General features: G+C 39.7%; 1 protein-coding gene across 1 annotated transcript in view; it reads left to right on the top strand.

Annotated features, from left to right (window-relative positions):
- Nucleotides 1-992, top strand: part of si:dkey-29p10.4 (E3 ubiquitin/ISG15 ligase TRIM25) — a gene marked incomplete at its 5' end in the record, with an annotated part of 6,839 nt that extends 5,847 nt beyond the window's left edge. The window contains 1 exon segment of the mRNA XM_032523809.1: nucleotides 64-992. Within this exon segment, the coding sequence (XP_032379700.1) occupies nucleotides 64-608 (545 nt within the window). The 3' untranslated portion in view covers nucleotides 609-992.
- Between the last annotated feature and the right edge of the window lie 14,708 nt (nucleotides 993-15,700).

Genomic DNA, 15,700 nt, shown 5'->3' on the forward strand with positions numbered 1-15,700 from the left:
ACCTGCTGGTTGCTGTAAAGTGCTATATAAATACATTTTGATTGATTGATTTCCTGTGTACAGATGGCACCACCCCTTTGCTGGATGCAGATACAGCCCACCCCAAGCTGCAGCTGTCTGATAACAACAGGAAGGTGACTTACAGCGAATCCCAGCAGGCCTACACAGAGCAGGAGGCTCGCTTCAGCTCCTTCCCACAGGTCCTGGCCTCCTGTTCCCTGGAGGGGGGGCGCTGGTACTGGGAGGTGAATGTGCCTGTGGATGAAGGTCGCTGGAAGGTGGGGCTGTGTGAGGGTCACATAGAGAGGAAAGGCCAAAAGGACAACTCTCGTCTGGGCTTTAACTCATACTCCTGGTGCCTGGCCTGCGACAAAAAGAAGATGGAAGTTCTGCATAACAAGGTGGCGGTTCCTGTGGTTGCAGACGGGCTGCAGAGGGTAGGAGTGTTCCTCGACTTTGAGGAGGGTATTTTATCATTCTTTAATGTGACACCAGGGGGCAGTCTAGCTTTAATGTATTCATACAAGCACAGCTTCACTGACCCTCTGTACCCTGCCTTGTCTGTGTCTAAAACACACCTGGCCATCTGTGATCTGTTTGAGTCATAAACCATGCAATACTGGTATGTCAGTTGAGCTGAAAATGTACAGAATACATGGCAGCGCAGTGATGTTTTTATATGTAAAAACTATTTCATCATTAATAAATATACTAATCTGTTAAATTCTTTATGCACTGTATTCTTGATGCTCTACTTTAGCAAAAAATCCTCCTATGGGATTTTAAATGCATTTATATCATGGTAGTACTGGAATTGTACCATACAAGAGACCATTCATTATACATTATACCATGTAGCATATTTTTGTAACTGGATTTTAAGTTTCATATGCTTCTGATTTTACGTTTTCAAAGAACAAATGAGCAAGTTTTTACATGGGATAAATTTTATCATTGCAAATCTATAAAAAAGTTGATATTTCTATTTTGAATGTTTTAAGAATGTTTCAAATTTTCTTGATGTCTTAATATAATAAATGGTAAAGTTTTAAAAGCAAAGTAAAACCTGCATTATGTCTTGCCTTTATACCTCCTATTTCTGTTTTTAAATAGAAACACAGGTGTGTGTGTGAGTGGGTGGTGTGTCCCCGCTCCTCCTCCCCAGCCTCACTGTCCGCGCAGCATGTGAGCTTTACTGACCACAAACACTGCCTTTGACAGAAACTCCTAATAACCTCACAGATCGCTACAGTTGTTAAATTGCTTTCCTCATCCTCTGTGGATTTTGCTTTCTTTTTCTCCTTCCCAACTGGCAGATGAAGGCAGAAAAAGACATGACAGAGAGTGAGAGAAGAGATGGCTTTAACAGTCAAGATAATTAAATTCTCCTCTCCCTGTCCATCCAATGGTCTCTCAAACTCAGCCAGGCTCTTACATGCTTTTCCAGAATACCATTGAATTCATGATCTAAGAGTTTATAGCATGTTGGCAGGGAACAAACGTCTCAGATAGTTAATAGGAATCATATGTACGTGATAAGTTTTGAGGGCCCTAGACCACTACATTGGCTACTATTGGGTCATTGCTAGTCTCACATTGCCATACCTTCCTCCACAGTGCTGCGGAAGAGGCTCTTGCTAGTCCACACAGCATTCTGAAAAAAGGAGAGAAATGTGCTCTGGTTTAGTGGAATTTCTTTAAATCAATCACAATTGTCATGGGTGGAGCCACAACAAAATAGCCTCAGGAACAAACACATGAACTTGTTACATTCAAAAGGTGTTTAAGTCGTGCGAGAGAAAGCTCAGATTGAAGATAGTCTAGCTAGCTGTCTCAATTTACCCTGCAGAAGTCTGAGCCGTTAACCATAGTCCTCATGAATCAACCAGAATTCTAAATTCCAACACAGAAAGTGGAAGGAAACCATCATCAGCCAAAAAGAGGTGCATCCAGCAGAATTTCCAGCGGCACAGGAGCAATCCCGGAAGTTGAACGTTGTGGATATAGACTAGGGCATCATTTAATCAAGGGACATGTTCTTCATTAGTGATCCCATGAGTTGCCCATATCTTAAAGATATTAAGATAAACAGCCCAAGTGTCTACTTGTCAAAATGTCCTTGCATAATAGGATACCTCTACCTACTTCCGGCTGCTGCAGTTAAATGCATTTAGGTATTTGTGTCTCAGTAGGATATGCAAAGAGCCAAATCCTAAATTACAATGTCGGTAGTATGGTTGTGTACAGTGACAGTAAACTTCTTGAAAATGAATACGCTTACTGGTATTTACAGTAGTATATGCATTTGTTCCTGCAGAACATTCTCTTCTAGTCAATTTACTGAACAATACAGCAAATGGGTCAAAGTATTCATTTGCAGCACTCTCCTTTAGATTGTATGCTTTTACCTCTCGTCAGGATGGAAAGTGGAATGGCATGAAATTACAGAGACCAGAAATGTTTAAACTGCTCCACACTGCTTTCTTAATGCCACAAAATGTCACTTATTAAGTTCTAGCTTTATGATTGGTCTCGACCACCACTTTCAGACATACGCCGGCGTTTGATGTAGGCCTCTTTTTCTGTCCCTAGTGGAAGTAATATTGGCTGTGCAGCACAGATTGCTTTTGTTCTTGGACTGGGAATGGTAGACAATTTAATTTGCGTTCTTCCAGGGAAAACCCGCTCTGAGTCAGCCATTACCTCCTGAGTCAAGTCAGTCAAAGCCACTGATTAGAGTCGCTCTACAATCAGGTGTCCCGATATTCCAAGAATAACCGAAGTATACAAACCTTTCAAACGTTTCCCAAATTGCGACTGTATTTCCAAATCCAGGTAGCCGGAAAATACATTTTCTTGCTCTTTTTTTATATAAAACAAACAAAAGGTAAATGCATTATTTAATATGAAAATGTCAAATAATGGAAATATATGTCAATATAATTTTGTCATTGTTATAATTGCATAATTGTCATGTCATTTCTGGCTACCAGGTGTTTGGATTTGGAAAAAAGTTGGAAAATGGGTTAAAAATCTGTTTAACATGCAGTGGACGGGATTTATTTTTTATCCAAATGGAAGGTTGGAGGATTTTTTTATTATCTTCAGAACAGGTTTGTCTTGGTTTTTCAAAGTTGTTGTGAATATCTGATGCTGAGTTCTGTGACTCTTATGCAATGATAAGAGGCACAAACTGGGGCTTTATATAGAAAGATTAATTTCTCCACAACACCAAGCCTAGGTCAGTTCAAGTATTTACTTTCAACTGCTCCCTACATACTAGTGCTTGAATAGAGCCTGGAAGCTGAGCTATGAAGTAATTGGAATTATGCTAATTAGGGTTTGTGCTCATTAGAAGGTATACACTCATCAGCAGTGTGACATGACATCTTCCTCCAGAGAGGGTAGAAATCAGCATCCAGTCCACTTTACCAGCTGTCAACAGGCAGCAGAGCTGTTACGGCTCATTTATAACAGATGTTATCTGCCACTTGTCTTCTTTGATACGTAGTATAGATATTTACTGACCTTTATAAAAAGTATTGATGCTGTAGTCTTTAAGTTCACACATGGGATTAATTTACAAACCTCTGTAAAATGAGAATTGGATATCTATTTGTATCATAGCAGCAGAGCACAGGAGTTTCTCTGTCTGCTATTGTATCCATCCAAAAGTAATACGCTCAGTGCCTCAGTGTTAACGACTGAGGCTCTTGTTACTTTTGTATTGTCAACAAATACTATTTTTTGAAAAACAAAATCAGCAAGGATTTTATTGCATCAACGACAACTGTCTCTGTAGCCAAAGCTTGATATAGTTCATGCCTTAGCACCTCATTGCTTTCCAAAAATGATTACAAACACCTAAAAGACTTTTGTACATTTGGGAGATCTTTTCCTTTAATTAGAACAGCAATTGTGGTGTAATCAGTGTATTTTACAGTCATTGACACAGACACATTTTTGATAACATATGTTCATTTAATTGTAGCATAGGCCCCCAAACATCTTGAACACTTTGCTGTTCCAGTTGAATAATTAAAAAGCTCTTTATAACTGTATTTTAATACACTTTTTTGGGGGCTTCAACCACGCACCCCATTACTTCTTTGTCATCTTAAAACATCCAAAGATTGCCAAGAACAGATCGATGAGGTTTTAAAAATCCCTAGAAAACAATCTAAATACTTTAAGTCAATAATCACGATGGGATAAAGCCAAAATAAATAAGTTACCCTTCCGCCAATTTGCACCTATTACATAATGGAGATTTTACTCAGATTGACGGTAAAGTACACAGCCATTGCAATATTACCAGGGGTTGGCAAAAATCTATACACACATTTGTCATGCCCTGTGGCCACATATTCTGTTGGTATGGCAACAGTTGGTGAGCTCAGGTGAAGTCTTGTATGACTCACCCAATCACCTGCCAGACTTGGCAATGTCCATGGAAATCTGAGACAGAAGTAGTGACGGGCCTGTTGTTGAGTGACATGCCTATTCTTTTCATTCACCATTCCCCAGGCAAATAAATTTGGTGCAACTCTTCCACAGAAGAAGAAAAAAAAACGCAACAGGACTTTCATGAGTGACTCTTTTCCCTGCATCTGTCAGCAACTGCTGAATTGATGAATTCTAATTTGATGAAAACCAAATCTCATACAGTATCTATCTGTGCAACTGCTCCATCTCATGTGATTAAAGTGTTTGTGGAAATGTATCATTTTTTAAATGCATAAAAAGAACGTAAAGCACCCAGATTGCATTATGCATACAAGGGAAGAGACTGAATATGTAACTATCTGCATATGAGGAAAACAGAAACAACCTCAGGCACCTTCCCTATAAAAGAAAGCAATATAGTTGAAAGGTATAGAATAAAGAAGAAGCTTTTATTATTTGTCACATACACTTGTACAATGTTGTGAGTGTTGTGAAAGTCAGTCCCCGCATTTGACCCATCCTGAGCATTAGGAGCAGTGGACGGCTACAGACAGTGTCCAGGGAGCAACTTGGGGTTCAGTGTCTTGCTCAAGGACACTTAGACATGTGGTGATGGTATGCAGTGGGGGGAAATATCCCATATTGAACATTTTTCTTTTAAAATTGGGAAAGATATTAAGTGTAGCGCATAGTAGCAAAAGTGGGTTTCCATTACACAAAATTCCCCCTCCACTGCTGGAGTCATAGATCCATAAAGTCATACAGCAACACAATTTCCTTTTTTTAATCACTTCTTGTGATTCCATCTGTTCTTACTGTGGATTTATTTTTAGACACATTCCTGACGCTAAGAAGATGTACAGTGACTATTATTTGCAACAGGTTGTGGTCTTTGTTTTAAGTGCCAAATGTGTTGAATGCATTCCATTAGGGTAATTCGGATACACTTGATTGATTTGTCAGTCAATAGTCAATAATGGACTACCATCTGTGCTTAATTATACATGTTTTGCTCCTTTTATTTATCTTTTGGGACTACCTTATGACCTCAGTAGGAGTAGAAGAACACAACCAGATCTTGGCCCTAATCATCCTGCCACTTCCCAGTTGCGGTTGTCAATCTCTTTGCTTTCACCTCTGACCATTTGTCTTGTTCTGATGTTGCAGGTTGCTCATCACACACACAATCACCAGAGAAACAAAGCTTTCTTGTGTTTTCTTCTTACTTACATGCTTTGCAGTGATGGTTAATTGTTTTCTCTCTTTCCATTGTGCTAATATACAGAGCACCGTCTCACGGTCAGATACTTGTGGATGGGGAAACAAACATGTCTCAGATGTGTGCACATATGCTAAGAGCTTAATCAAGTCCGTTTGGGTTAGCTGTGACTCACTAGTTATGTTCTGTGTGAGATTGAGAATGGCAGAGTTCTTGATTTCGGTTGAAGCCATGACAGCTGTGACCCTCATAATATATAGTTTCTCTCATACAGTATCATGGAAGGCTAGCACATTAACAGACAGTCTCTCCTGGAAGGCACTCACTGGCCCAATCCGGACTCAAAGACTCACGGACTTTGGTGCGCATACTCGTGAAAGGGCTTAGGGTTGTCCCAGTGTCAAATTTCAAAGGGCTTGAGTGTTTGAATACACGTACCACACCCTTTCCGTGAGTCTGCATTGATGCAGACTTCACCAAAAGGGATTACCCACAGTTGAAAGCATTGTAACGTTTACCACGGAGGGAAAACAACAGCACGACACACAACCACAGAACAGACCGGACCTGTTGTCCAGTTTGTAAAGCAAGAGTTGGAAAAAATTTGGAATCAGGCAACCGTCTCCTGTGCCTTGGCTGTGTGGAAAGCAACAAAAAAATAAAATGAACAGTCCCAAAACGGCAAGTGTAAGCAACATCTTCGTTATTAAACGTTGTCATGGTAACGTGATCTTGTAAAGTGCTGTCCCAATCCCATTTATACCTGTCTGAGCCCATGTGGCCTTACACACTCACTCACTTAGCATCTGAGATCAATTAAGTCTGTGAGTCTTTAGTCCTCAGGGCTCACAATGGGATTGGGCCGTAGTGTTGCACTTGGTTGCTCACGCAAAACAGGTGCTGAACTATTGAGAACAAGGATTGGTTGATTGTTTGGTCCTTGCACTTACAGCTTTTTTTGAAGCGATCATTCCTGATACCATCAATTCTGCCCCTTGCAATCAAGCCTTTTTGGTAGTGCATTGCTTCCTCAGTGCAATCACTTTTCATTTCCCCCTGTCTTCCCCCTGGGCCTCCTTTCAGCTGTCTGGAAGGTTTTTTCTATTGCTGATGGAGACGGGGCCTTTACGGTTTTCAAGGTAATTGGTATTTGGCTGTTCAGGCCCATGGATGGGAATATTTGGTATGAATCATGACATTATTGCCGTTTTATGAACCCTAATAGTATCAATGCACATATTACAGTCAGGGCATCTTCGGTCCATGTGTCTCAAAAGCTAAAAATCGTTATTGAATGAGGTGTTTTTATTGTCTGTGTAATGAGCATGTCATCATGTATGACAGATGTTCTTTATATAAGGAAAAAGCTTGAAATATGATCTGCACCATTTCCCGATGAGTCCCCAAATTCCATAAATAAAGCACACTTCTTAAAATAAAATCCTTAGCACTCTAGTTCTATTTCTCTCCATTTTACAGCGTTTGCTGACTTGAGTGATTCGTTCACAGTTTAAATTCAGTCTCATGATGAAATGTGTATAACTTTGTGTCGGCAGAAAGCTGGTCACACCTGAATACACTTGCCTCCATCTCTGCCTATTGTTTACATCCTTAACATGAGTAGAACTAAAGATGACCTCAATGGATGCTCTACAAAGAATTAGTATGGTCTGAATAATCAATAATCTTCCAGAATTTCAGTTCTTTTAGTTTGCAGACATATAAAGAACTTTTTTATTCAGTGTACTTTGTGATGAGATAAGTGTGTAGGTGGTGTTTGCCACAAAGGTTCATTGAAGTAACTTAAGAATGGATTAGGCAGGGTGTTTTAAGTAAAATAATATACTTTACATAGCATTTCAAACCAACATTAACCAACTTAAATCACAAAACAAGGCTGTACTAGAGAAGTATCTAGTGTCGGTGCTGTAAATGTGCCACATACTGTGTATCCAAATTAAATCCTGGTGTCAGATCACAGAGTACAGCTGAGGCTGATGGAAATGTCATTAGTTAGCAGGAATTCGACAAATAAGAATTGTCACCTGATGATGTCGCTACAGTATATGAAATGTTGAGGGTTCACCAAAGTTATTACACTTTATCCTGAGGGGAATGTGAATGCCCCCACCAAATTTTATCGCAATCCCTCAAATAGTTGTTGAGATATTCCCCTCATGAAGACAGTAGAATTACCCTCTGGGGACCATGAATAAACGCAAAATATCTCAGCAATAGCAGTTGAGAGTCTGTCTGTGTTCAGTCTGGATCAAAGTGTTCAAATAATCAACCGTCTATAGACTATGCTACTAATGCTATGGAGCCAAAATACTGGTTGACATGAGCCAGTCAAGCAAGTCTGAATAGTCAAATAGTTACATAGAAAATAGAAAATTTTAAAAATTAATTTAGAATACTTTTACTGAAAAAAAGAAAATATTCCCCTCCAGGAAGGTTTTTATAAAGACCTTGCTGACCTGAATTAACTGCAGTTACATGTTGAAGAATCTGATCACAATAGCTGTGTCTCAAACCGCCTACTCGCACACTTTAAACACTTAGTATAGGTAAATAGTGTAGATAATGCGAGAAGTCAGTGCACTGAAAGTACCCAGATGACCCCCTAAAAACGGTCATAAAGTTCAGTGTGGAACGATGATGACTATGCACACTAAACCCGTGCCATCTTAACTACAAAGCGGAAAGAGGAGGGACTAGGGATGTTAACAGACAGCTGACTGGACGAACGCGTCACGTGGGTCTGGCTTCTCCCGGATTTCACAACCGACCTTAATGGTGGCCAGATGGCGGCTCGTTCGGAATCTGATCTTGAATTTTAAGGAAATAGTTCACCAAAACGTATTCCTGCAAACATTTTAAGTGACAATTAGGCCAATACAGGTGCCGAATCTGTCTTTTTTTGATCGACAAAAGGTCAGTTTAATAGATTTTCATCAGATCTTTTGCGGTGGCGAGCTGAGCCGACCCCTCGTCATTTTCGGTAAGTGTTTAAACGTAAGTGTTCCTTTTGGGACAATACTAACTCAGTGCACATTAGCAGTGTACTGACGGAAGTATGCGGAATGAGACACAGCCAATGACTTTGACTTTGGCTTTTAGTGTGCTCCAAAGAAAAACACATTTTGATCCAAAGATAAAGCACTGGAGGGAAGTGTAAGAGAAGTCGCCTGCCCTTCGTCATCCCTAGAGAGCTTCTTTAAGACATCAGAATCAGTAGGTCCACTTGGCTTCTTTGATAGACAGTCTGACGTAATCTTATCAAAATGGGCACACATGGAACAAAGTCCATAGGTTTGTTTTTTAAACGATCAAACGCCATGTATTTCTCTTTAACCTGCAGCTACAAGTTGGATGATCAACAAAACACAGAACAAAGTACAAAGAGGAAATTGGGATAGCGAAGCAGTTTAGTGACACATAAACTACAGAGACAGTTTTCAGTGACATGATAATCCTCCAGCCTGTTGACTCCAGGGGGGATACGTTTCAATATTTCATATATTGGAGAGGAGAGGATCCCACTGTTGCGATTAAGCTCTTGCTGCAGAGCTGTCAAATTTTCATCAGATAAAACAGAGACTTTAGAAGTGTCAGCCAGGGTCTAATTTCACCTCCTGTTGGAGAGGAAAGAAAGATACAGTACTTTCAGTCCTCTCTCTTTTCATCAATGCAATGGCCGGCCTGTCAGCAGGATACGGGACAAATCAATGTGTGCCTTTACATGACAACTCTCTGATGAGCTGAGGTTTTCTAAACCTCTCTCAGTTCTCTTAAGAATGGGCCTGATGGACCTGCTCTTAAAATAGCCAGCTTTTGAGTTCATTTAATTTTTTGAGCTGAAGCAACACAAACATTTACTCAAGACATTTATTAAAAGGAGCTCATTTTTCATGTCCTGTGCAGGTCCATCGTTGTCATTGTTACACTTAAGGTGTTAAATTGTGCCCATTTCTTAGTGATACAAAGGAAAGTCCTTTGTTCATTTACTTTCCTTCCTCCTGTTTTTCCTGTTTGTGTGGATGTTTGTTTGTACAGGTGTGGACAACCCTGAGCACCTATGCACAGCCCCGGCTCTAATCTGTTATCTATCAATTCTCCCCAAGAACTTTCATTCTTCCTCCCTTATCATTCACACCAAGCATCACTCCTTTTCTATCTATTTTTTGCATTCTACTGCACACTTACATCTCAAGATGTTTCCCAGTGGATGAATTATATGCTATTTGACCCAGTCTAAAATGCATTCTCCCCAGTACAAATACACTAGTAAAAATCATTGTTATTAGACAAATCATAGCACAGCCTTTATGAAGCAAGTAGGAGCAGTAGTAGTAGTAGCAGTAGGCAGTAGGAAACTGGTTGTAGAGGAGATTCAGAGGCAAGCTGGAGGGAAGTGTGGGGCATGAAGGGATGGAGGGACTGCAAAAAATATGAGTAGATAACAGAAAACAGATCATAGTCTCTTAGGAGATAACTACCACTAGTCAAAGCCAGATCTTGTGTTGTGGTCAGATAAAGGCCTGGAGTGAGTTACAGTGTGGAAAAAGAAAGGAAAAGAAAAAGCTCCAATATGCAGTTGGCAGCAGAGACAGATAAGGATGGATGGAAACCTATTGTCCACCCATGTGTTGGTGTTGGTTTGCTAGATTGACATGATGTGTAGTTAGTTAGCATGCTGTGAGAATAATCTGAGGGTTGAGTGATTTTTTGCAGTGATGGTGGTTGGACAACTGAGCAGGCCATGGCATTCAGAGGAAGCTGCCTATCAACCCAGTTGGGCCCCTGTTGTTTAAACTGAGCAGCTCCAATGTAGACATAAGGCTGGGTCATGCCACTGAGTGGGCTATCTTTACTTGGATGAGAGTAGAAGTTCATTGCATTGCTGAAGCAGTATTACAGTCTATTCTAGTATTGCCTTCCTTTCCTGCATACAATTTTTCTCAAAGCTTGTTTGCCTGTTGACAGTTCAACCTTTTAGCAGATAATAGCTGTTTGACTTTGAAATGATGTATTCATGTTGTGCTTGTGTGAGTGTGTGTTAACAAGACTGCAGCTATGCAGCTCTGTAGAGGCCGGGTCAAGCCGCAGAGTATCTGCTCTTTGCTGAGTGAGAGTGAGAGTTGAAGGCAGCTTAAAAGGCAAGTTAGGTCAGTGTATGGTGACACTGTGATGCTATAAATTAAAAGCACTATAAAGTATATATATGTGAAGTATTGCATATGGTATGGTCCATTCAAGCCACCTTGGAATATCAAGTGGCGCCCCCGTGATTACGTTGTTTTTCCGACTGCCAGCGTTCACATGATCGGGATGCGTGTTCTTGTTTTCTGTTATATTTGCGTTTGGCATAAAAACTTGTTGCATTACTGCCACCAACTGTTGGGCGTAGCATAGAGCATCAGGTGTGGAAGCTTCGATGACAAAGGACACCCCAAAGCTCTTCAATTACGCATTACTTTCCTCACTACAGTTTGTACAAGAGCTGAAAACACAGGCCTATTTGACATGAATTGGTTTACTTAATACTGGCAATAGCACACAACTTTGTAACTAATTTAAGTTACTTTGTTGAAACCAATGGACAACTACAACCTAAATCGCTAACACATTGTGGACGTTAGTAAAACTTATTACATACATACATGCATGAATTTTCTAATAGGAAAAGTTTCTAACTATTCGAATACATTTGAACGATCGTCGGCCGTGTTTCTGTACGTCAGTTGTCAACAAAGCATCACTAAATGGGAAACTCTGTTGTTGTGACATCTGCTGTGACATGAATGATGACGTTTTCACTGGGGAAAATGTTTTTCTGATGGTAAACAGGTTGAATTGCCACTGTAGTGATACTACTGCCAACTCAAGGGAAATATTGTGATCATGATTTACGCTGTGATTCACAGATCTTCAATAAACAACTTTTGGCCACTAGACACAGATGGAAGTTATATTGTGAGTACATGCAGTTCTAAAAAAAAGTCTGGATATTTTGTGCAACTACACCATTACAAACATCTTATTAAACACTGCTGGCAAAACAAAAATGTCCTTGTCTCTGTGCATGCTGCAGTGTGTTACAGTAGATTGTCAATCTGAAGTGCTCATGGATGGAGAGGTGACGCTAGCCCATATGAAGGTATTCAAGTTTTACACTGAGCAGTTGTATTCCTTAAGAATGAAATATCATGTAAATAGTATATGCATCCATGTGTGTGAAACTGAACAGCCCTGAATCTATACCGTATGTGCTATAGATCACATACACGTGGGTGTCATAGGAGAGACTCTGATCAATTACGCTTGCATTCATTGGTTTCAAAAGGTTCAGACACTATTGATGTTTTCCAAATTGACAATCTTGTTTGTATAACAAGTCAGCTGAAGCCACAGTCAAGACCTGGAACAACACATTTCATTTTAAACCTGACTTCATTAGAATTAATCTTTTTTTAATGAAGGTATTAGCATATCTTCTAGCTGAGACCTGTTCAGACCTTATATAAAAGCTTCCATTTGCTTATACATTTTTATTCCATCTATAACACCCCTGGGACACCGTTTAGCTTGTGAAACATTCATGTTTCACACATCATATAAAATCAGATTTGGCTGGGTTGTTGAATCTGGAAGATAAAAAGCCGTCTAATGTGAATAAAGCCTAAGTTTGGGTTAATGATTTTCTCCTGCTTGGAACAAATACACGAAAGGTTCTAAAAATATCTCTTGGCTGAGGAAAAGAGGAAATGTAATTATACTAGAAAGAAGGGACACCATTGTTTCCATAAAAAAAAAAACCTTAGGTGCTAAATATTTAGTTGGATCCCATGTAGAAGCACAATGGGCCAACGCCTCGGAGAGCTCCTTCATATCAAAAGATTTTTTTCATTTGCTTAATCAATTTTAATGTACCCATGTATGCAATATGTATGCAGTGTTTAGGATGCAGATTTCCAAAGTGATTTTCTAACAGACATCACCTCAAGTGTGTATCACAAAGACATTGCCTTGTTTCTGTTTTCTTTTCTCTCATCATTCAGCAACCTTTTGTGGAAGTTATTAGTGAAAAGGTAACTCAGTTTGTGTCCTGAGTATTATTGGATTAGTGGGTTCTCTAGTTCTCTCCAGGATTGGATAGAGAAAATAAACATTAAGTAAAGGAAGGAAATTATTAACTGGCTGTGTGTTTGTCTGGTATGGAGGCGAGGTCAATAAGCATGCATGCAGTGAAAGGGAGAAAGGAATCGCATCAACCTAATGCTTGAACTTTGTCTCCTTCCACTTTGGAGCAACTGTTGGGTTACAGCTGAGCCTCATGGGAGATTCCCACTGATAAATAAACCGCCAAACCACAGCTGACCGCTGCTCATCCTGCACCCTCTACCTCCCCAACCCCCATCTTCATGCTTACATGATTTCATGAGGCACGGGAAGATGAAGAGGATACGATTTTAAACATTTCTAAGGCCATGTGATTGTCACAGGCTAGAGATATCTCTCACTTTAAAAACATCCTGGAATATCCTGGAAGGACATGAAGTGAGATGAAGCACAGCAGGATAATTTAGGACTAATGCCTAAAGGGTTGTCTGACATAATTAGCTGAAGAGGTGGCATGTCTGTTAGGAAGCTGATAAAAAAAGACCTTAGTGTTGCCAAGGTATGCTAAGGCATTTAGTATGTGGAGTTGATCTGCAGCTTCTCCTAATGGATGTTAAAGGAGAATGATTTGTATTCTTCTGGAAAAGGGCAACAAGACAACAATCATCTGGACCTCATGGCAGTCTGTCGTCTGTGAGTAAATTGAGTGGCCTTGACCAAGAAGAATTATTTTCTTGTGTTACAGGAAACGTTTCTCCTACGACAGTACAAAAGATAGGCTTAAGAGTTCCCTCTTGTGATCCACAATAATCAAACACCCGATTGAGTGCTGCAGGTTGGGGGTGGAAGAAGAGTGTTATTATTTGACAGGTTTGAGTGTGGGTGAAGACAAAGCACATATGCCTCCCACACACCAGTCCTTTTTCTTGGAGCCCATATTTTCTTGTTTATTGCTCAAATCACATACAGCACATGTGCACGTTTCTGTGTCTGAAACCTAAAAATGGTACATTTAGAAAAATGTTACAATAAACCAAATGAAAGTGAAAACATTACAGCTTTAAACCCCTTATGTCTTTTCACCCTATAATACTCTCTCGAATTTTGTCAGAACTGGACATTGGTGATGTGATTTGCGTGCACGCTCCATCATCTACACTTCGCTCTTTAGACGTTTTGGCCCCACTCTCTGTCAGTTAGAAGACACGTACTACAGCAATACCAGGAAAAAAGCCATCTATCTTGCCTCTTTTCTTCAGTATAGGATTGTCTGTTTTTGGAGGTTTACACATAGGGCACCCATGCAAAAGAGAGCAAATTGCTCTCATCTGACCACCGTGCAAAAAATAAAGTGTGAACGAATAAATGTGCTCTCCCTCATAATGTGCCCATATCTTTTATCACACCAGCCTACCCAACCTCCACCCACTAAGATCATGGCTCCCTTATTAATTTTACCGTTTCTCATGACCGATGTCCTGATAGACCACTGAAGGGTGGATGTCATGATCATGCAGGTGGGCGAAAATGCCGCTGAAACACAACGGCTTGATTTAAAATGTTCTCCATTATCCTTTGATAGGTATTCCCATGACTGAGATTATTAATTAACAACAAGACCTGGCTGTTGTGTAAAAATAGAAAGGTAGAAAATGATGTATGAAGTACTCGAAGTGGACTTGCTTGGTAATGCTTAGGTTTGGCTATATTATAATTACTTGGAGATATTCCTGTAATATCACACCTATTCACTAATCTGTTTTGTGTCGGCAAATCTGTTCTTTCAAAGCTCCTCGACTTAGGAAAATTGATTAATAACAAATGAGGGTTTGTTTGGATTTACTGCTCAAATCCCTTTTTTATTGTCAGCATTATTATTTTCAGTGAGGCCAACATCTGATTTATGGTCTAAAGTCTCTTTTTTTCATGTGTTAAATAACAACAATGAAGACATAAAGTCACTGAAGCGCAAATGAAATAAAAATGTTGAGCACGGAGTAACATGTTGCAAGGGTGTATTGTGTGAAATATTGTCTCACCTAACATAAAATATAAATGTCATCCAACCACTTCATTTGTTCAAGTCTTGAGCTATTTTACTGGTGCAGCAACATTCACCAGCCATCTTTTTTTGCAGGCCATTAAACATTATACATTGAAGCAACGTTATTCCTAATAATTATACACCTCACTGTTGCTACACTGACCCCCTTTATCACAGATGTCCTCAGAGAAAAGAGTCACAAAGTTCTGACAAGAGAAACGTGATGACAGTCTCAATATATATCATACAGGACAACATGAAAGCAGCCTGAATCAGAATACAAAATTAAGATTTGGTCATGTGGTCAAAATAGATTTGAGTCATATAGTAGAGGAAAATAAATTGTTTTGAACCTGCAGTTTGGATTTACAGTATAGCCTGGGTGGTGTTTTTCAATGAACTGTGTTTACAGTCAATTACAATTAAGCTGTTTTACTATCCTATTCCATGTTCATTTTGCTTCTGTTAGGAATCCGCAGAGGTCCTTTTTCTAACACTAATACGGCACCTCTGTTAAAGCTGAGGCGCTTGTTTTATTAGCACATACACGAGTATCCTTGATGCTATTGCAAAAGCAATTAAAGACAAATAACCTTGCCTTTTTCCACTCTGAAGGCCGAGTGTGGAAATAGAGGGCTGTTAACTGCAATTGTTCTGCAATATTAAGAAAGGCTTTAAGTTGAAATACGGGGCAGATATAAAGGAAGCAGGTGCAGCCTATTCCACCGACTGTTTTCTGAACGGATAGGAAAACAAAAGAAAGAACAAAGACCATTCTCTGACTTCAAACACACACACACACACACACACAGACTATATATATATATATATATATATGTGTGTATATATACACACACACACACACACAC

Source organism: Etheostoma spectabile, chromosome 8 (assembly GCF_008692095.1).
Source record: "Etheostoma spectabile isolate EspeVRDwgs_2016 chromosome 8, UIUC_Espe_1.0, whole genome shotgun sequence".
In the NCBI taxonomy this organism is placed as follows: domain Eukaryota; kingdom Metazoa; phylum Chordata; class Actinopteri; order Perciformes; family Percidae; genus Etheostoma; species Etheostoma spectabile.